A 23,198-nucleotide genomic window follows, 5' to 3' on the forward strand; every position below is an offset into this window, starting at 1 on the left:
TCAGACATACTGTTGTGAAGGGCCAGATTAAACCGAATATATATATTTATTTATATATATATATTTAATTGTATTTGTATATTCTCTAATATTCCCTGATATCCCTTGTATATTCCTTGTACAATATGCATTGAATATCCATTCTAGCCTACTGAACATCCCATAATAGTCTCCATTCTACTATTGGTCGAGACCTTGGTGCCAGGCTGCCATACCCCTCAGACCCAGTTCAAACGTACCGCTCGTCGCTCGACATGTACGAACAAGTCCTAGTTCCGCGTAGGAATTTGGCTACCGCACCACTAATGGGACTATTTGTTCATAGTGCGTATATATACTGCGCTACTAAAGTAGGACTTTCCTTTCAGTCCAGTTTCTTACCCTCCAATAGAGTCACAGACGTGAAGCCTCCCCGCGATGCCACGTGTGGGAGTAAGGCCAAGTTCGCCTAGGAGGCCTCTCCCCCAACGCTCGCCGATGTATCCACAGTCAGCGTCATACATTGGCACGCCTATGGTACCCGACTTCACCCAAGAGAACCGGGCCCAGTATACAGAACTCCACATGTGTCTGGAGACCATGTTGGTGAATGTATTGGATGAACGCCACAAATACGCCATCCTACTGCAGCACTTAAAGGTGCCCCGCGCACATAATATAGCGCTCGCCTACGCGACTTCCACCACCCCATACACAGCAGCGCTGGTAGCATTGGACCAGAGGTATGGGCGCATATGGGATTACGTGATCCAGGAGATCCGACACATCGACCGCTTACCCCCAGCAATAGACAATCGAGCACTGGACGACCTGTCCATCAGAGTGCAGTCCCTGGTAGGGATGTTGGGAGCGCAAAGAGAGAAGGGGAAGTATGAACTTTACGCCAACTCAAATGTGGAAAGGATCCTGGAGAAGCTGCCGCCCGCTCGTCAGGAGCGCTTTAGGCGGCAGAGGGACCACAGAGACCCGAATGGCCCCGAACCGAACCTCCTCGATCTAGCAGACTTCCTGGCGAGAGAAGTCAGCAGCCTACGGCTAGATACATTCGGACGGAGCACCCCTGGCTCATAGACAATGCTATGCCGACCCTGTTGATAGGCTCCGACCATGCAGACCTCATTGTCCCGATAGACCGGGTTCATACCGGACCCCGAGGCTGTCCTGCAGCAGTCGAGACCCGTTTGGGATGGACTCTCCAAGGCCCGCTCGCCAAATCTCTCAACCGAAGTACAGCCACTAGATGTCTCCACTCCCGAGTCACAGAGGGAGAAACCGCACTCCTGCAACACGTAGAGCGGCTATGGAGCTTGGAACAAATGCCCTTTAAGAATGGAAAGAAAGACATTCGCTCTAAAGATGACATTTACGCCATTCACCTCCTCGAGACAGGGACCAAGAGAGTCCCGGTCAACGGCGTGTTGAGATACGCCACGCCACTCCTGCGGCGAGAAGGAATGCCTACTTTCCACGCCAAGACAGACGCCATAGAACGGTACCTGCTGAACACGGAGCGGCGCTTAGCCAAGAACCCCGCCCAAGAGAGTGTATACCGCGCTGAGATTGAGAAGCTCATCACAGCGGGACACGTCACAAAGATGGACATTAAAGAGGCTGACCAGACCACTGAATCGTGGTACGTGCCCCACCACAAGGTCCATCACAACGGTAAAGACCGCATAGTATTTAACTGCAGCTACCAGATCGGATCCCAAAATCTGAATAAAGAGTTACTGCCCGGTCGCACACTCGGCCCCTCCCTACTCGGCGTTCTACTCCGCTTCCGCCAGGAAAAGGTGGCCATCAGCGGGGACATTAAAGGAATGTTCCTGCAGGTGAGATTAGTAGAGGCGGACAAGCCCCTGTTACGGTTCCTATGGAGAGAGAAGCCAGGAGATGAGCACCCAGCCATCTACCAATGGGAAGTCCTCCCCTTCGGAACGACGTGCAGCCCCTGCTGTGCGACATTTGCACTACAGAAACATGTAGCAGAGGACCCAGCAGCGGACGAAGAGGTCCGACACAGCGTAAAGAACAGCTTCTACGTAGACAACTGTCTACAAAGCCTTTCAACCCAGGAAGAAGCCGAGGCTCTCCTGATTAAACTCCGCGCCTCATTGATCAAAGGCGGCTTTGATCTCAGGCAGTGGGCCAGCAGCGATCCGCAAGTACTGCGCAGCCTCTCCTCCGAGGACAAGGCAGCCAGCAGCGAGACCTGGATGGCTACAATCCCGGGAGAAGCCCAGGAGATGACCCTGGGATTGGTGTGGCGATTCAAAACAGATTCGCTTCACTACAGACACAAGCCCCTGACTACGGAGCAGGGAAGGCCGGCGGCGGCGCCGACCACCAGACGGAGTGTGTACACAACACTCGCCCGACAATATGACCCGCTAGGATGTATTCTACCGTACACCACCAGGGCAAAAATGATTGTACGAGCATTGTGGGACAAGGACCAGGGCTGGGACGACCCCATTCCCGCACATCTTGCATCCACCTGGAGAGAGTGGGAGATGGAGCTCCACTCACTCCCAGGCGTTAATATGCGCCGAAGCTACTTCCCACCCACGGTGAGGCCAGAGACATGTAAAATGGACTTACACGTCTTCAGTGACGCCTCAGAGGTCGCATACGGATCAGTAGCCTACTTGCGGGCCCAAGACCAGGGGGGAGAGATCTACACAGCATTTGTCCTCGCCCGCTCGAGAATAGCCCCACGCAAGCAACAATCTATCCCACGTCTAGAGCTCTGCGCAGCCCTAGCCGGAGCGCACCTAGCCACGCTCATCCAACGTGAGCTCACCATACCGGTGTCTAGAACAATCCTGTGGTCAGATTCCACGACGGTACTCGCCTGGATCAAATCGGACTCATGCAAGTACAAAGTCTTCGTGGGAGTCAGAGTCACCGAGATTCAAGACTTAACCGAAGAGTTAACCGGAGAAACAGAGTGGCGCTACGTTGATACAAAACAGAACCCAGCTGACGTCATCACCCGGGGGATGCCCCTGGATGACCTCACCCGTCGCAATGTCTACAGTGACGGCCCCGCATTCCTAAGACTCCCGGAAGGACAGTGGCCCATGCCTATCCCGAGGGAAGCAAGTCCAGAGGAGGTGGAAATTAAGAAGTCTGTGTTCTGTGGATTGAGCACCGTAGCCTCCACCGACCCTAACATAAACGATTGCACGTCCATAGAGAGTGCACAACAAAGAACATTCCTGCGGTACCACCCGGAGTGCAAGTCCCCCGCTGATATGTCAGCAGCTAACTACGAGGAAGCAGAATTGCTTCTACTGCAGCGAGCCCAGAGAGACTCGTTCCCCGATGAATTGGCCTGTCTACAGGGAGGAAAGCCCGTCCCATCCGACAGCAGATTGATTCACCTGGCCCCCGAGAGCGACGCTCACACCCTCATCAGAGTGGGTGGTCGCCTACGCAGAGCCCCCAATCTACCGGATGACATTAAATACCCGATCGTATTGAACAGCCGACACAAGGTCACAGAGCTGATTATAAAGAAATACGATGAGGATGTACATCACGCAGGAGCAGAAAGAGTCTTCGCGGAAATCAGACGTCGTTACTGGATCCTACAAGGAAGAGAGGCGGTACGACGCTTCCAACGAACATGTCTAGACTGCCGCAAGTGGCGCGCGCAGCCCAGCATACCAAGGATGGCTGACCTTCCTCCATGTCGCCTCCGAATCGGTGACAAGCCATTCCACTCAACGGGTATGGACTGCTTTGGCCCGCTGCACATAAAGAAAGGAAGAGGAACCGAGAAGCGGTGGGGTATTGTATTCAAATGCATGACCACCAGAGCGATACACATCGAGCTTCTCCCGACCATGAGCACAGACTCATTCCTTATGGCCTTCCGTAGATTCATATCACGGAAAGGAAGACCGTCTACCCTATTGTCCGATCATGGGACAAACTTTAAAGGCGGCGAAAGAGAGCTGAGAGAGAGCTTCCAAGCTATGGGCCCAGAACTTAAGACCCACCTCGCTCCAGCACAGGTTGATTTCCAATTCAACCCCCCAAACGCACCCCACTTCGGTGGCACTTGGGAACGAGAAGTGCGCTCCATAAAGACAGCCCTGTACGCAGTACTTGGGGCCCAGACTGTGGCGGAAGAAGTCCTAATGACAGTCCTCACGGAGATTGAGGGAGTACTTAACTCGAAGCCCCTCGGATATGTCTCCAGTGATGTGGCGGATATCGACCCAGTTACCCCCAACACACTCCTGATGGGGCGGCTAGATCCCACATTACCCCAGACAATGTACCGGCCTGAAGAAGCGAACGGCCGACGAATGTGGAGGTACAGCCAAGTATTAGCCGACAAGTTTTGGAACAGTTTCCTACTGCACTACCTACCGTCTCTACAGACCCGCCAGAAGTGGGTAAAGGAGAGAGACAATTTGACAGAAGGAACAGTCATCATGATTATTGATCAATCACTGCCCAGAGCTATGTGGCCGGCCGGCCGCGTAAGCAAAGTGATCACCGGTGCCGACGGCAAGGTCCGAGCAGCTGAAGTGCTCGTCCAGGGTCGCACTTACACCCGTCCCGTGGCAAGGCTCATAGAACTGCCTCGACTCCCAGACACAATCGATGATGACCATGACCCTACAACCCTATAACTTTGTGAAGTTGACTGACCCCTACAGCAAACCCTTATGTGTAAATAGACAACGCGATTAATCTGTCTCCGTTTAACTGATTAGGTCTGGGACCTATTCAGGGGGTGGCTGTTGTGAAGGGCCAGATTAAACCGAATATATATATTTATTTATATATATTTAATTGTATTTGTATATTCTCTAATATTCCCTGATATCCCTTGTATATTCCTTGTACAATATGCATTGAATATCCATTCTAGCCTACTGAACATCCCATAATAGTCTCCATTCTACTATTGGTCGAGACCTTGGTGCCAGGCTGCCATACCCCTCAGACCCAGTTCAAACGTACCGCTCGACATGTACGAACAAGTCCTAGTTCCGCGTAGGAATTTGGCTACCGCACCACTAATGGGACTATTTGTTCATAGTGCGTATATATACTGCGCTACTAAAGTAGGACTTTCCTTTCAGTCCAGTTTCTTACCCTCCAATAGAGTCACAGACGTGAAGCCTCCCCGCGATGCCACGTGTGGGAGTAAGGCCAAGTTCGGCCTACCATCGGTATTGAGACATCGTGTATATTAATATTTGAATAGTCATATTTGGCACTATATCGTCGAGTTGGACGTAGTCTATTAAGCTAATAATAGTCTGTTAATATATAGTGCTTCGTGCGGTGAGAATACTACCGTAGTCAGTACCCCATCGTTTCGGGCAGAGAACTGGCTGCTTACCCAGGGTGGTTGACCCTATGTGAAGCTGCACCCGAGGAGCCCCAGAGCCGACGAGCGAGTGGACCTGTATACCGGATTATTCTACCGACGACAGCCCGCCTTCCCAGGCACGGATTATGCTTTGGATACTTTGATTATTCTATGGATAAAGACCCCCGACACTACCGTGTGTTGGAACCCCCCCCCCTGGAGAGGACGCAAGGTGAGGAGACGCTCTGCAAGACGAGGTCTCTCCACATCTCTCCCCCGTGGACCGGAGAGAGCCGGCCCACAAAGAGTCCACCTGCTTTCATCTGTGGTCCAAGGATCGCCGGCGCATTGAACGGCACTACAGTGGGTTCACCTGGGATACCCTTGGCCGGACGAGGCAGCTGGATTCTACCCCCCCCCCCCCTCCTACTCCTGTCGGCTTACAAGCGACCGGATTAACCCCCTCTAGTGTATCCAGCCTATAATCATTAAAGTATCATTGCTGTTATTCCTTAACTATTCCAGGTCGTATATTTACCACCTGCGCCTTCAGAGATTGGACATTATCTATTGATATACCGACGAATACTCCTTGCCATAAAAGTGCATACTATTTCAATTCATAAATGTAATTAAGTGATTAAGTGCTTATTCTACACACCATCGCTGTGTAGGAAATAAAGACCTGTTTCTAATTCGTACATTTGTGTTGGATCCGTTTCATCTACGTGAGAGTGTTCATGATAATATATTTATGCCGTGTACTGGGTGGCCGAATATTAAGTACAAAGGTAGTGGTAGTAAGTATCATATCTAGTAATACAGTCAGGGAATTGTACCCCTCAGTTACACATACTGTACAAGGTCCAGGCAAAACCCCTTTCTATTATGTCCCCTTTCAAAGTGTAATAGACATACAAATATGATGTCAGCTAATATATTAAATTAAAACATTACACCAAGGTATTATTTCCCACAACATTACATTTATAAATAAATAATACACACATTGATAATGATTAACTCCCAACATTACCGATGATCAAGTTTACAGATCGATGCAGTCAGATTCCTGCGTTTGTATCAATGCATCTATTATGTTTCACATCCTTACTGGTGCTGCTTCCATCGTGCCGCTTGATGAATGAATGAATGAATGATCATTACATTTATATAGCGCTTTTCTAGACACTCAAAGCGCTCCCGACAATGTAGGGTGGAAATTGCCTCCTTCACCACCACTGGTAGCACCCAACCTTGGGCTACGCAGGCTCAATGGCTGCCATACACTAGCACCAGGCATACATCACACTAGACAATTGCTGAACGGCTCAGGAGACAAGGATTGATACCAGCCAATTAAGGGGAAGGGATGATTAGGTGGCCTTGATGTCAGAGACCTGATTGGGAATTTGGCCAGAAATGTCGGGGAACCCCCTACTCTTTGCAATACCCTGGGTTCTTTAACGACCGAATTCATAACCACTGTCGTGTCTCTGTGACAAGAAACACAAGAGTGGTTCTTCTAATGTAGCGGGTCTAGCTGGACTCACCTGAAGCACCAGTCATGTTCCAGGTAGGCGTGGGTCCAGCTGGTCTCACATGAAGCACCAGTCCTGTTCCAGGTAGGCGTGGGACCAGCTGGTCTCACCTGAAGCACCAGTCCTGTTCCAGGTAGGCGTGGGACCAGCTGGTCCTACATGAAGCACCAGTCCTGTTCCAGGTAGGCCTGGGACCAGCTGGTCTCACCTGAAGCACCAGTCCTGTTCCAGGTAGGCGTGGGACCAGCTGGTCTCACCTGAAGCACCAGTCCTGTTCCAGGTAGGCCTGGGACCAGCTGGTCTCACCTGAAGCACCAGTCCTGTTCCAGGTAGGCGTGGGACCAGCTGGTCCTACATGAAGCACCAGTCCTGGTTCCAGGTAGGCCTGGGACCAGCTGGTCTCACCTGAAGCACCAGTCCTGTTCCAGGTAGGCGTGGGACCAGCTGGTCTCACCTGAAGCACCAGTCCTGTTCCAGGTAGGCGTGGGACCAGCTGGTCTCACCTGAAGCACCAGTCCTGTTCCAGGTAGGCCTGGGACCAGCTGGTCTCACCTGAAGCACCAGTCCTGTTCCAGGTAGGCGTGGGACCAGCTGGTCCTACATGAAGCACCAGTCCTGGTTCCAGGTAGGCCTGGGACCAGCTGGTCTCACCTGAAGCACCAGTCCTGTTCCAGGTAGGCGTGGGACCAGCTGGTCTCACCTGAAGCACCAGTCCTGTTCCAGGTAGGCGTGGGTCCAGCTGGTCTCACCTGAAGCACCAGTCCTGTTCCAGGTAGGCGTGGGACCAGCTGGTCTCACCTGAAGCACCAGTCCTGTTCCAGGTAGGCCTGGGACCAGCTGGTCTCACCTGAAGCACCAGTCCTGTTCCAGGTAGGCGTGGGACCAGCTGGTCTCACCTGAAGCACCAGTCCTGTTCCAGGTAGGCGTGGGATCAGCTGGTCTCACCTGAAGCACCAGTCCTGTTCCAGGTAGGCCTGGGACCAGCTGGTCTCACCTGAAGCACCAGTCCTGTTCCAGGTAGGCCTGGGACCAGCTGGTCTCACCTGAAGCACCAGTCCTGTTCCAGGTAGGCGTGGGACCAGCTGGTCTCACCTGAAGCCACTGCAGCACCAGTCCTGTTCCAGGTAGGCGTGGGTCTAGCTGGTCTCACCTGAAGCCGGTGCAGCACCAGTCCTGTTCCAGGTAGGCGTGGGACAGCACCACGACGAGACGCCGGCTGCGGCTCCCGTTCATCAGCAGCTCCGCGGACGGCTCTGGACACACACGCTCAGGTCATGAGTGTCATGGTTTTTGGTGTATTTCGTCTTTGTGAGGGACAGCTGTCTATTTCGTCTTTCTGTGAGGGACAGCTGTCAATCACTGGCCTCTGTGGTTAATGGTAGGGCAGGTGTGGGCTTGATTGCACCTGATTCAGTGCAGCTGTGCCTATAGCTGAGTCTATTTAAGTTTGAGTCTCGCAGGGTTAGCTGCTTTCTCATTTCCTTTTGTGTTGGCTATCCTTCCGGTCAGACTTGTTATATTAAACTGTAGTGCTGCCCCCCCTATTCAGAATTTAACCTTTCTTTGTAGCCATTCTTGTTTTAGGCTCTTAGTCATTAGTCCACTACTGCACATAAACTCCCTTAGTGGAGGTTTACTGTTATTTATGTTTTTTATATAAACTCTATTATTAGGAGGTGCCTTTGTGGCTTATTTCGTTTTTTCTACAATACCTCTTTATTGAGTGTTGTCCTGTTTTTTGGACTTGATTTGTTTTCTTAAATACTCACTTTGAGGCTTCCACCTGTAAAGGTTGTTTTTTTGTTGTTTATTTCCCCCCTTCTCCTTAACACTTTGAGTGCCAGCCACGACATAATTCGTTATTTCATGCCAACCATTGAGTGCCAGAAACGAGATATGCCGTTTTTTAACCGTTATTTTTTTTATTAGCGATTTCCATTCATATTTCATCAATCTAGCCTCACGTTACCACTGGCACTCTCTCTGAGCTCGAATTGGGAAAATACCGCCCCCTATCGTCTCTACGGATGGTACTGCACCCCGTTGGATTAGACTGAATGAAATGGATGGGGAAATTTTTTTTCCGGATTCCACATTTTACTTGTCAGGCATGTAATACGAGCCGATCCCATTCATTGCCCACCACGAGAACAGCATGGAATATATGTTTCCAGTACCCAGCGTTGGATCAATAAACGCGATCGATATTTCGAATGGCGATCAGGAATTGGAATAATCTTTTTGGAGAACATCTGATCTGAGGTAAGGAATCTATTTTACCAGTATTGGGATAATCAGAGCTTTTTTCACCTATATATCAACGTGTCCCATATCTGTGTGCATGGCTGTGAGTGTGTGTAGCTGATCAGGAAATAAGAGAATCGATTTTTCAGCCCGCTTCTATAGCGTGCATAAGTACACATATACTATCGATAATCTAGCGTTTATTTGAAAACTATTCATAAATAGGCCGAAAAATTACAACGTGTTTGTGTATTACATACAGTAAAGCGCGATTCCTGCAGAATAATTTTTTTTGTAAAAGTTTAAAAAAACTAGCGTTTTTCAAAATGGTATAAAACGGAAATGAACCGATTAAAAAACAATCCGTTTCGACAATGTTGACTGCAAACAAGTCATTGATAAGCGACGGCCGTATTAGACACATAGCCATAATTTAAGATATAGTTTATAAGATAAAAATAAGATAAGATATTCCTTTATTGATCCCCTTGGGGAAATTCAGGCATCATAGCAGCATGGGGGAAGGGGGGGGGGGGGGGTACAGGTAGTAAAAACAACACAAGCAGTGTAAACAAATAGGTCAATATAATTTACTATCTAACTAACTGAAATATATATTCACAGTATTCACAGTGTCACATAAGGTGCAGTATGCATCAGGTAGTGTTATAATTTACTATCTAACTAACTGAAATATACATTATTCACACTATCACAGTATCCACATAAGGTGCAGTATGCCTAAGGTAGTGTTATTGTCCTCCTTGGGTTCCTATTAGTCAATGTCTGGCAGCAGTCGCTGCCCCCTGTTGTGGAGCCTGGAGGCCGCTAGTCGCTGCCCACTGTTGTGGAGCCTGATGGCCGCTGGTTAGTTGAGTGTCGGGGAGGGTATGAGTCTGTGGCTGAACGTGCTTTACATCTTGACTAGCTCGTCATAGAGGGGGTGGTAGGGGTTCTCCATTTATGCGTTCACAAATGCGAGTGCTCTGTCATTGAATAGAGCGTCGGCACTCAGCGGGGTAAATAGGACACGGAGGCCGGCACTCAAAGTTTTAATGTCAGTTTAGTGGTTATTCGTTATACGAATAACTTAAAGAGTCCCTATTATTTGCTAGTGACCCAAACACCCGCAGCCCTCACAATGAGACGTACAGTACGAGGTGGTGGTGGAAGAAGACAGGGTGGTTGCTAGACGTTGATGTCAGGAGGTGATCTCTACAGGGCCAGACCGGGAAAGTCATTCAGGCCAGGAAATATGGCGCAAAATATAGCTCCAGTCAGGCCACTCTTTAAGCAGGGGAAGAAACGTTTTTATCTGCAGGCCATTTAGCAGGTCAGGCCACTCCCTGTGCTCCCGATCGCCAGTCCGGACCTGGATCTCTATGTTAAGTCAGGGTCAGAAGGAAGGTCTCCAGTGAGGTCAAAGTTAGGATGAACATGATTAGAGTTCTGGCTTCGCAGCTTGGCCAACAAGTGAAAACCAGAGAGAACGGAATCACTTCCTGAAACCTCCTGTACCCCCTTGAGAAACCACCATATAACAGGGTCATTGTGTTAATTTGAGGTGCGTAACAATACATGTATTGATTATTATTAATAATAATAATAATAATAATAATAATAATAATAATAATAATAATAATAATAATAATAATAATAATAATAATAATAATAATAATAATAATAATAATAATAATAATAATAATAATAATAATAATAATAATAATAATAATTAATAATAATAATAATAATAATAATAATAATAATAATAATAATAATGATAATGATAATGATAATAATAATAATAATAATAATAATAATAATAATAATAATAATAATAATAATAATAATAATAATAATAATAAACGTTGTTTGTATAGCACCGTTCAACAAGAATTGCAGCCCAAAGTGCTTCACAGCAGTAAATAAAAATAGACATAACATAGACATCAAATAGACATCAAATAGACATAGGCATAACATTTGCATAACATTTACAAAATAAAAGCAATGCAGAGAGTAAGAAAAAGGTAAAAGCAATGCAGGTAATAACAATACAGTATTTTTGAATATCATTCAAATAAAACAATTTCAAAATAGGTGTGTTTTTGTTACCTGAGCCAGGTAGGATGTCGTTATTGTTGAGGTGTAACTTGTATCCATTCTTATTCTCTAAGTGAGGTTTGAGGATGAAGTTGACAAACTTCCTGTCATACTCATTATTCACATAAGAGATGTAGGCATCATACATTTTGCCATCTGGAGACACGGAGAAGAAACATTATCATTCATGGCCTAAAAACGTTAGCATGTTTTGTTTGTTTGTCCTTGTCCTTTCTCTCTAAGTTGGTAAGTGCTACCTTACATCCTTGGATGTTGTTATCATTCCTTAGACAGTGGTTTAGACACCGCAATGAAAATCAGAATCATCTTATTTACCAATTTTTTTTTGTACCTTTATTTAGCTAGGGTAGCATAGCATACATTGCTGTTGCAGCTGTAGAATACATTCACATTACATTTAGTCATTTAGCTGATGCTTTTATCCAAAGCGACTTACAAGTTCTGTGCAACAAGTCAGCAGGAAGGGTACAACTCTGACAGCTAAGGGTCAGCGATTTTGTTCGTCAAACAGTGTCGAACTTGAGTGCTACACTCTTGAGTGCATAGTAGTATAGACATAATAGCACAGTAGGTAGTAATATAGGCACAGTGGATAGTAGCAAAGTGCATACAGTAATAGTAAAAGATAGGACTTTTTAACATTTGAGTATATTGAGTTGCAGATGTTTACTTAAGAAGAATTCTCACCGTTCAGTTCATAGTCTCCATATGAGTTCCTGTACCAGAGTTTAAAGTTCAGGTGACATTTGGAAAACACAACAGCAGCTATGGCCAAGACAAGGAGGAGGACGATGGCTGCAATGACAGCAGCTGTGTGGCTGGGCTTGTCTGGAAAAGACACACACAAACTAAATGTAAACAAACAAGCATTAGTAATCACACATTGGTTGCAGGTGGCTTCTTTTTTTTTATCCACTTTTTCTCACATTTTCTATTTTTCTCCCATCCCAATTTCGTATCATCCAATTCAACCCTCCCCTGTCTCGAACGCTGTTTCTTGCCTCCCACAAGCCGGCTGCAATGTGGACTAAGGCATACATAGCACGAGTCCCCTCCGATACTCGAGGTAACAGCAGTCGCATCTTTTCACCTGCGCGGCTCGATCTTTCAGCGTCAGGGGTCTGCGCTTTGGAGGGGCGCCGCCCCCATCGCTTCCTGATTCTACTGCGCAGGCGCACCAACCGACCTGTAGGAGTCGCTGTCCACAACGCCCGATCCCCACCCATCAGTTTCCCACCCCCTAATACTGCCAATGTGTATTAGTACGGACGACCAGCTAAACTGAAAGCAATGTGGAGTGCTGGGCTCGAACAGGCGAACCCAGCGTCTCCAGTATTCGTGGTGAGCGCCTTTCCCACTGCACCACATAGCCGCCCGCAGGTGGCTTCTTTATGTAGGATACGTACGTCCAAAGATATTGGACAGAATGGTTTGTTTTTGGGGCGGCTGGGTAGTGTAGAGGTCTAAGCACTCGCCTACCACCGCAGAGACTCAGGGTTCAATTCCCGCTGCCAGTGGTACCTCCAACTTGGTCAGTTGTCCCTACAAACACAATTGGTAGTAGCCGGTAGGGTATGAGTCCTGGTCATTGTAGCACCTGTTCAGCAGGGAGAATATATGTGAAACTCCACATATATCGGAGGAGGCATGTGGTAGTCTACACCCTCCCCAGACTGACAGAGGAGACATGTGGTAGTCTACACCCTTCCCAGACCAACAGAGGAGACATGTGGTAGTCTACATCCTCCCCAGACCATCAGAGGGGACATGTGGTAGTCTACACCCTCCCCAAACTGACAGAGGAGACATGTTGTCCTATCCGAGCTCCGGGAGGGTCATCAAAGAGAAGTCGCCTATTCTCGAGGCTTAAAAGAGCATATCTCTAGACTTTTGAGAATCTTTTGGTTTTCCGGGACCATGAAATTGAGTTTTCCATGCTATTTTATAGATTTTCACATTTCCCCACATGATTTCCATGTCCGGGAAGTTTTGTGTTTAAATGTCCCTGTTTTCCAGGTTTTCCAGGACGTGTGGGGAAACTCAGATACACTCTCAGGCTACAGCCTCAACGCCAGGGCGTTCACAACATGACAGCACAGGTCTTACTTATATCCTGCAGGCTGAAGTGAGCAGAGGTGTTCCTCACTTCACAGCTGTAGAGGCCAAAGTCCACCCGCTCGCCGAGGTTGACCTCCAACACGCTACTCACCACCAGCAGATCTACACCGGGCGACCTGGCACACAGGAAATACCAACTTTATCTGCATTGTTGACAAGGAAACAACAACATAAAAGGAACATTATTTTGAAAGCATCTGCGCACCAGGAGGAGGTATTGCGGGGGTACAGGGTTTGGTTGATGAGAGGGCTGCCGTCTTTGTCCCAGCGCAAGGTAGTATCGCACGGCTTCTCCCTCGGGTCCCAGGCCAGGAGAACAGTGCAGTTGAGTCTGGCGGTGGACCCCAGGGTCTCCCACAGCTCAGTCTGACCTCCTCTAGGCTTGTACTCTGGGGCTCTGGAACACTGGGATTCTGTGGAAAGACAAGCCACTGCTACGCTCACTGACTGTAGGGGGTAGAGACAATAGAAGCCTTCATGTGGACGTCGTAAGCATGATACAGGCGCCGTGCTGCTGGAAGGAATACTGAAACCGAAGCCCTCCTTGCAGGTGTAGCGAGTACCCTGTCAACCCCCGCCCCCCTCCCTTCCTCACCCCATAGGAAGTCAACACAAAACAATAGCTCCCTGAGACACCTTGAGGAGATGCTACAGTAGTAATATGGTATATTCCACCCTACAAAGGCAAACAGCAGTAACTGTGACTATCTCCTGTCCCTTCAAAGGTTGGTACAATATACAATATACTTTTGTATATTGCATCTTATATGGATCTTATATAAGGTATTACCGGTAATAACCTTTTTGAATTGCAATGAATTGACTACTACTACTACTACTACCGCAAAAACGAATTTGAATAATATACTATACTATTTACTTTTATAGCCTACCAACAATAACTTTACTGGGACAGGAGATATATTTTGGCTTTTGGCTTCTCTGCCCCTACCTCATGGAATGTTTATGGGTCGGTTTAGAACCTTGGTGACCAATCAGGTCACCAGAATATGTAATTGTTTTAACATTCTTACCTGTTTTCTTTTTTTTTTTTTTTTTTTGTTAGATATAAATATGCTCTTAATTGTTATGATTGTCTGATGATTTTGTATTTATTAATGCACTGTGACACTTGTGAATGTAACATCTCGATGACACTGTAAATTAGTTTTCTCTCTTCTTGTGGCAGCGCTAAAGTGCTGGTCATGGGCCTCTGTTGTTGCCAGGTGACTATTGAAAACCTATTAGAAGCGCTGTGCTCTCTTTTAAATGTTATAGTCTAGTGCTCTCAGAGTGTAATGATGTTTGTTGGAAATTCTATTTATTAGGATAAACATTTACAGAAAAAACATTAGCAATCAGAAAATAGATAACCGTTAAAAGAACACGCTACCTTTTGGGAAATTAGCTTATCGTCTTCTCCAGAGAGAGACAAGAAGATGGATACCAGTTTCCTCTCTGTGCGCTCAGTAGAAAGCTATCTGACTGCACGTTAGCCTAGCTTAGCACAATGAATGAAAGCGGACATGTACGGGTAGCCTTCGGGAGAGGTGTTTGTTTGTTTGTTTGTTTGTTTGTTTGTTTGTTTGTTTATTTACACATATAAAAACAATTACATATATAATACAAATTATTCGGGAGAGGTGTTAGTTGGACAATGCGTAGGCTACCCATACATGTCTGCTTTCATTCATTGTGCTAAACTAGACAATTTCCCAAAATGTTGCCGTGTTCCTTTAAGGCAATAGAGACTCAAAGCATCAGTTTCACGTGACTGTATTTGTTTGGAGACAGCTGTCTTATCGGGTGTAAGCGACTCCAGACTGAGAACACTGACCCTTAACAGTGAGGCTCACGGTGAAGGAGGCGGTGCCGTTGCCGTTGCCCCCGACTCTACAGGTGTAGTTCCCCATGTCCTCGAGGCTCAGGCTGGGGAACGTCAGGACGGCTCCCTGCTCCCCGGGCATCGGGTGGCAGTCTTTCAGCCAGGTTACCGGTAACAGGGCAGGTTCTAGAGGGCATTCCAGCTGGTATGGAGCCGCCTGGCCCATGTAGAACACCCGCCCCATAGATACCAGCTCATCCACACAACTCTGAGCTGGAAACAGATCAGATCAGATCGGATCAGATAAGATAAGATAAGATAAGATAAGATAAGATAAGATAATTCTTTATTGTCTGTTGGTACAGAATGAATTGTCAGAACACACAATACTGCGTTACAAAAAAGAAAACATAAGACAACCATGTTACAGCATAGACAGACATACAGGCCCCTACAATTAACCCCTTCCTTCCCTCCCAACCAAAGTTATTCATTTTGATGTGGCACAGTCCCATAAGTCAAAGGTTATTTCATATTGCACAGCCCTTTTCTATTGCACTGTCCTGTGTCTATCCTACTAAGCTTATTGAATGTGTCACAAATTCTTTTTTGAATCTTTTCAGTTTCCACTTGGGGGATCTGAAGTGCCTATGTGAGGGTAGCGACTCGTATACTGTGTGTAAATACATGAGGGACACGTGAGGGATCTTCTATGATCTTATGGGCCATTCTCAACATATTTGTAGTGTAACTTTCCAGAAATGTTTGGTTGATGGATTTGCTGATGGGTGGGTACGGGGGACAGGATGAAGGTACCGTGTCCACAGGTTTGTTTTTAGTTTTAGTTTATTGTTTTTTTTGTCAGGGACCATGTACAACATACGTTCATCTCCAGGCACGTGCACACATAGAGCCCAAGGGGTGCTTGAGCACCTGCCTTTTTGAGCCTCATAAAAAAGGGCCCCCTTTTTTTTTATATATCTTTCTTCCCCTCCTTTTTCCCGATTTTTCTCCCATCCCACCCTTCCTGGTTGTTGCGTACTTTCCCCTACTGTTGGTCCGGGAGACCGGAGACTGTCACATGCTTTCCTCCGACGCATGTGCAGCCTGGGGCAGGCCAACCTGGCCGCGCAGGTTCTCACCGGGGAGAGTGTAGCGTGTGGGAGGCCACACTATCTCTCCTCAGATCCAACCCTCGCTGAGCAGGCGCCCCGACCGAACTGTAGGGGTCGCTGTACACAACGCCCAGGACCCACCCTTCAGCTTCCCACCCCCTGATACAGCCAATTGTATCAGCGTGAGAGGACAGCCAAGCTGATAGCAACGCCGGGAGCTGGATTCGAACAGGCGAATCCTAGTGTCTCCCGGTGTTGGTGACGAACGTAATCTCTGTGCGCCACCTGCCCCCCTAAAAGTGCCCTTTTTGAAAAAAGAATAATAATAATAATAATAAATAACCGTTACGCATATAGACTGCCCTTCCAACTGAAAAATGTCAGGATAGAATCAAAATATTAGGTAAAGAGAGAGAGATGCCCCATATTCCATTGCAGTTTGCACTGCCTCCTCCGCGTGCCTCTCCGCGGACCTATATATTTTATGCATAGCGTGGGTGGTGATGATGATGATGATAGAAACCGCTGTGGCGCATACAGTTGAATGCTGGTATTACACTCATTGAGGGACACGAAGAAGTCACGTCCGATGGGATTTGGGAATCTCAAATACAAATCGGGATTGGAATAAAAAATGCATTTATATTAAACAATACAGAATATACAGCACTTCTTGGGGTCTGTAGGGTAAGCACTTATTCCCTCCCCCCTGAACATTTATGGAGATGTATGGGCCTTTTAAGTCAGTGATAAAAGTGTCTTTCAAGGATAAGTGAGCTCCTGCACTGATTATTATTATAGTTCAATATTCAATATTTGATCACCAAAACCCCCCAAAATGCATAAAAAGGGCCCCCCCCCCCCCCCCCCCCGCCCGAAAAGGGCCCTTAAATATCGGGCTTGCGCGCTATGCGCGCTCGGTTAAAACACACACAGATATAGTGCCCTTTTCAGCCTTTGAGCACCTGCCGCTCTAAAGTCCTGTGCACGTCCCTGTTCATCTCAATTAATGAGGAGATGCATTGCAAAAAAGCACATTGTGCAAATGCTGTACCTCGTTTTGGAATGCTACACTGCCCCCTAGAGGTCACCTTGTAGCCCTGGTCATTATGCTCAGAGTTGAACAAAAGCCCATAAGGGGTGAAGGGGCAGCATTGTGAGTTATCTTAAAAACCACAGCCTGATGAGTATGAAATTGTCAACGTTTAACATATTATGCCTAATGACGTGGTGATATTGTGGTGATTTATGACTGTAAAAGGATTTTCATTAGCAAAGAGGAGTTAGGAGCTACGTGTGATGTTTTGCATGGAGATGCTCTTCTGTATTGAGTATGTTATCGTTAGCTACACTGAGCGTGTTATTGTTGGTGCTCGCAAACCTAAAGGTGCGTGAAGGTGAACCTGTTTGACCTTTCACAGAGCGAATTGGGTGCTTTCCTGAGTTAGGAGAAAAAGTATTCTTTTTAGGCCTTGTTCATGGTGTAAATATGGAGCCAGCGTTTCCCCTGAGGTTATCTGATGGTGCCGGCTGGTCAGTGTTCATGAAATAATAGGATAATAGTCAGCAGCAGAAAATACTGTACATACCCCACAGGAAGCACTGTTGATATGTTATTGTGTCAGTTTTGGGAAATCTATTTGTGGAGGGTCTATCTGATGTTGTAGTGTGCCTTTTCCTGGCCCATACAGTTTAATTAGCAAGCTTATAATGTTTAATTAGCAAGGGTTGTGCCTAGTGGTTGGGGAAATATCAATACAGTATAGTATCGCGATACTTTGCGTGGCCAAGTATCGATATTTTATTATGCAAATTCATTATTATTATTTATTTATATATTTTTTTTTGGTATAAGGAAGTTGCATTGTTCATTTCAATACCTGTAATAGTACAGTAGTCCACACACACACACACACACACACACACACACGCACATGTGTGCATTCAGTTAAGTTGGAATATGACTGTAATACAAACAGTTCAGTTTGTCAGGTACATGCAACACAGATTACAGTGTTGACATCTGTCTGCTTGAGAAAATCCCATTTGCTGCAATAAAAATTATTGAAGTGAGATGAACATTAGATAAAACATGTTGACAAAGTTTTACTTTGCAGTTGAAAAAAGGTAATAAATCGCAATATATCGCAATATTAATATCGCAATACTCATCATATCGCAATATTTTTTTTATCGCAATACTATCGTATTGTGACTTAAGTATCGTGATAATATCGTATCGTGAGGCCTCTGGTGATTCCCACCCCTTGTGCCTACACATTTATGGCAACTGGGGTTTATTTTTTTGATACCTTGAGTTAGAAAAAAAGTGATTATTTGACATTATTAACAAACCTACAGTAGGCCAACGTTTCCAACCATCAGTAGCTATGACCCATACTAATCATAAATAATGCTCTTCAGAATCTGGCCATGGGACCAGTGCCGGTCCCTGCCGTTATCCAAGTGGTCCTTGTCTCCTTCATTAGTCCTAGTTTTTGTTCCCTGAAGTTGGCAATGCTAATTATATAAATTAGTACTGAGTAATAGTGCTAATCAGATGTACAGTGTTATAGTATTATTATGTACAGTGATAAAGGTATAAAGACACTATGGTTGTAAATCATACTGGCCAGCGGTATAACTAGTAAGAGTATAAGGGATTGTACGTATCTACAGACATATGTAAAAAGGATTATATGCAGGTATCAGACAGATATGGATATAAAAATATATACGGTAAGTGGTATATACAGTATTATTGTACATGCAATCATACAGAATTATGCAGGTGTATAAAATAGGTATATAAAAAGGATTATATGCAGGTATATTCAGACAGATATGGATATATGCAGTAAATGTAAATTAGTATACAACATTATTGTACATGCTATCATACATAGTTATATGGATAGACTATAGTTTGAGGTAGGTAGTTATGAATACAGTGTAAGGCAGTGTAGACCATGAGAGCAGTATACTCAGTATAAACTGAGTATGGCAACAGAGTTCAAAGTTCGTACAGTATGGATAGCAGGGCCTAGGGTATCCAAGTGGTCCTTGGGTCCTTCACTAGTCCTAGTTTGCGTTCCCTGAAGTTGGCGATACTAATTAGTTGCAGGTCTCCCACAAAAAAGGACAAGCGTTTGCCAGTCCCTTAGTGCATGAAGTCTGAGACAATCTCATATCATAACTATGATGACTATTGAAACGTCAGAGGAAGATGAGTATGTTACACAGCGATGGTAGCCTGTGAATCTTTCAATGGACTAGAACGTTTCAGTATAGCCTACCAAGCTCCAGGTTGTTCTGTGGAAACTGGGGAAATGTTCATATTCGCTACTGAAACATCAGAGGTAGATGAGTGTATGATTTACACAGCTATAAACAGTGAACACAGCAATGGGGGGCCCTGATGTAAACAAGACGAAAGTCTTTCTCTGGTCTGCATCCCCTTAACAATTGTGTGTATTGAGCCGTACAGTATTGTACCCATTCTGCAATCTGTTAATAAACTTTTCAATCAATCAAGTGGTGAGCATCTTTGTATGAAAATTGAAAATACAATGGCCCATTATATTAGCCCCATTGTCCGACTAAATACCAGTCCTTCAACATTATTCAGTCCATGCGCTGTATTATCACTATTCACCACAGAGAACCTAGAAGAGGAACTAGCTAAACTGCCCAGTCTGGATCCTCTCCCCCTGCCTGCGTCACTTGACTTTTCTACTCCCCTGCTCTCACTGCGCTGGGCTACATCCGGGTGCAAAATCCAGATTGGAGCCACTGTTGCCAAAAGAAAGGGGACAAGTTGCGCCCTCCTACAATGATCAAATCAGTGTATTGATTGGTGTGGAGTTATTGATAACATAAGCCTTCATTCGAGGAAACTCTGTACTGTGGGACGTATATATTTTCCCCTCAATATCTCTACTGTTCAGTGTTCACACACTCACGTCTGAAAATAAGCCTATACGGTGATGGAATGATAAGGTAAGGTGTAAAGGTGGATAGTGCAATTGAATTTAAAATCGCAACGCGCCATTTCTCAACAACATGTAAATAAAGGGTATTCTACTAGTACTTTAGTTTAATCTCAGTCTTACCATCAACGATTACGGGGAAGATCCCGTTCCACAAGCCGGTGCATGCCACTATGAAAACGACTAATTTCGCAGTCATGATCAAGCCTTCTTCTCCTTATCCCGAGGGGAAGACTGTGTTACGCGGTTTTGATAGTATTTATTATAGCCTAACAACGTAGCTTGTCAATATACCCTGTTGCTTTATTACGGTTTAATTAGACCTACGTTTTACCTACGACAGCCTCCATAGTTGCACCGAGCACCTGTTGAACATATCTCGGGACTACTAGCCTGTCTGTGATGATCACGTGATGCTTGGTGCTGGGAGTTCACCTGTCTAGCCTTCAGAACGATCACCTGTATGATCTCATGGGATGCTTGCTCGGAGTCACAAGTAAGTCACAAATATTGTCACAAGGAAAGATGAAATTACATACCTAGGTTCCATCCTAGAGGCTAATCTTTCCTGTGACAAAATGGCATCCAATGTAATAAAAAAAAAGTCAACCAACGAACTAGATTCTTGTACCGGATCTCCTCTCTGGTAAACAAGAATACCCTGAAGACTCTGACAGGAGCACTCATTCAAGGGTACTACGGCTATGCTTGCACCTCATGGTACCAAAGCACCTCAAAGGCGCTAAAAACAAAATTACAAACATCACAAAACAAACTGGTCAGACTACTGCTTGACCTGAATCCTAGAACCCACCTCACCCCTGCCCACTTTGACAACCTAGGATGGCTTAGAGTAGACAACAGAGTACAGCAACTTGCAATGGGCCTGGTCTACAAGATACACTACGCGACCAAGGTACCCATGTACATGTCAAAATACTTCCCAAAGGTCAGTGAATACCACGATCACAACACCAGAGGGAGCTCCACAAATCATGTTCAACCCAGATTCGGCTCAAACAAGGGACTAAACACGTTTCGCAATTATGCCAAATCAATGTGGAATGCCCTACCCACAGCTGTAAAGGAATGTGAATCACTACCCACTTTCAAAACCACTCTCAAGGAGCACCTACGGGAGACTGCAATTCGGAAACTGGCCCCTGTAAATGTCCTAACTCAACCCCCTCCAATGTAAATGTCCTAACCCAATAATACACGACGAGACCCTCTTCTTGGAACCAAGTAAGGTTTCGTCAATAATCGAATGTACAGTTACCCCCCCCCCCCAAGGGGAAACTAAACAAGGCAAGACAAGATGAATCAACTATCCACTCAACTAAATAAATGAAAACCAAGAGAAAACTAAACAAGGCAACGCAACACAAAACCAACAGAGTCACCAACACAACCCACCTCAACTGGAAAGCAGATTAACTAAAAAAGGTTAGTCAACCAGGTGTTCAGAAGACTATAGGAAGGGGCGGGCGCTACCTGAGAAGAGGAACAGTGGTGTTCCTATAGCTTACATGCCACACCTAGTTATATGCCTCCCGTTTATTATAAAAAATGTTCACCAACAAGTTTCACCCTTAAACTATCACATAATTAACACTACATTGGAAAAATCCTGTATCAAACAAATACTTGTATTAAACAATTGCAATTGTTTATTTGGTAGCATTTCAAATTGACTGATTTCATTTTACGAATGGCATTATAGAGGTACAGTATGCTATTTTGATAGAATAGATTCCCACCCCCCTCCCCACGTCATACTGAGTGAGTGGGACCTTCCCAGGCAGTTGCCTGCCTCACAGTCACAAACAGGGTGCCCACTCTGACAAGGTTAATTGACCTTACATTACATTACGTGCATTGAGCGATAGAAAACCAATTGCACAAATGTCACCATTCAGGGAATAAAAAAAAAAATAACAATGAGGTCACATACCCCCCACAACCACAACCATTTCCTGTGAAAAAGTATTTCTCCTTGAAAACTTCTCTATATTCCCCTCTCAAAACTCATGGAAGATGAGCATTTAGAACCCCCCCCCCCCCCCCCATTTCAACATTAATGGCAGTGTGAATGGTGTTTTGTAAGATCTACTAAAACATACACCATATACTGTACACATATGAACACAAACGGTAATGAATAAAAGCCAAAGCACTGGTATAGTCCTTCAACTATCTGCTACACATTCTGCAGGTCTACCTTCCTTTTCAGAGCAACAAGGTGGGCAACAGTCTGTGCGTGGAGAAAGAGTTTAATTAGAGGAGTCTGGAATTTATCTAGGCTGCTGGTGTAAAGGCTTGGTGCAGTTGTAAGTAACTGGCATCAATCAACACAGAAATCCATGGGAGAGCAGGGATTCAACACTACTTTGATAGGGCATACTTTGGTTGTTAAATTATATATTTTCTTGGTTGGAGTCCATGGATTTGAATGTGGATTGTGCAAGGTGAGAATTTACTGCACAATTCTCTCATTCTTTGGCATCCAGAAGTTGATGTCCTCGGGAGGGAGCACCACTGTGAAGAGGTGAAGAACTGGAGGAAGACAACCATCAATTTAAGCACCTCTACTGGTGTGCAATGCATCTCCCTCTAATGTGTCCATCTACCCCCCCTTGTGGAGGATTACAGTGAGATACCAAGTAAGTAAGAGCGTAAAAATCCCTCTAGTCAAGAAACCATGTCTACCGGTATCTCATTTGTAATGTTTTACCTTCCAAAACAGCCCAGACACATTTCTTCAGGTGTCTGATTAAAAAATATATATATATATATTTAAGATATAATCTACTTTGATTCATTGTGTGCTTCTACTTTTATTTTTCTCATATTTAAATCATAAAGAGGAGAGGACCCAGAAGCAACACTGGTATGTTCCACATC

At 45.6% G+C, this 23,198-nt stretch overlaps 1 protein-coding gene across 2 annotated transcripts in view; it reads right to left on the reverse strand.

The window, feature by feature from the left end:
* Positions 1–20,662, reverse strand: part of sigirr (single immunoglobulin and toll-interleukin 1 receptor (TIR) domain) — a 44,528-nt gene extending 23,866 nt beyond the window's left edge. Inside the window, exons 1-7 of one of the 2 annotated variants that reach the window (XM_084334598.1) lie at positions 20,629–20,662; positions 15,203–15,463; positions 13,571–13,778; positions 13,354–13,481; positions 11,935–12,075; positions 11,239–11,382; positions 8,030–8,132 (exon numbers count right to left, since the gene is read on the reverse strand). In XM_084334598.1, coding sequence (XP_084190724.1) covers positions 8,030–8,132; positions 11,239–11,382; positions 11,935–12,075; positions 13,354–13,481; positions 13,571–13,778; positions 15,203–15,463; positions 20,629–20,644 — 1,001 coding nt within the window. In that variant the 5' untranslated portion in view covers positions 20,645–20,662. Of the gene's footprint in view, positions 1–8,029; positions 8,133–11,238; positions 11,383–11,934; positions 12,076–13,353; positions 13,482–13,570; positions 13,779–15,202; positions 15,464–20,417 lie in introns of both variants that reach the window. The other variant, XM_084334597.1, reaches the window with a different exon arrangement.
* Positions 20,663–23,198: the final 2,536 nt, after the last annotated feature.

Source organism: Notolepis coatsorum (genome assembly GCF_963971535.1).
Source record: "Notolepis coatsorum genome assembly, chromosome: 18".
Lineage (NCBI taxonomy): Eukaryota > Metazoa > Chordata > Actinopteri > Aulopiformes > Paralepididae > Notolepis > Notolepis coatsorum.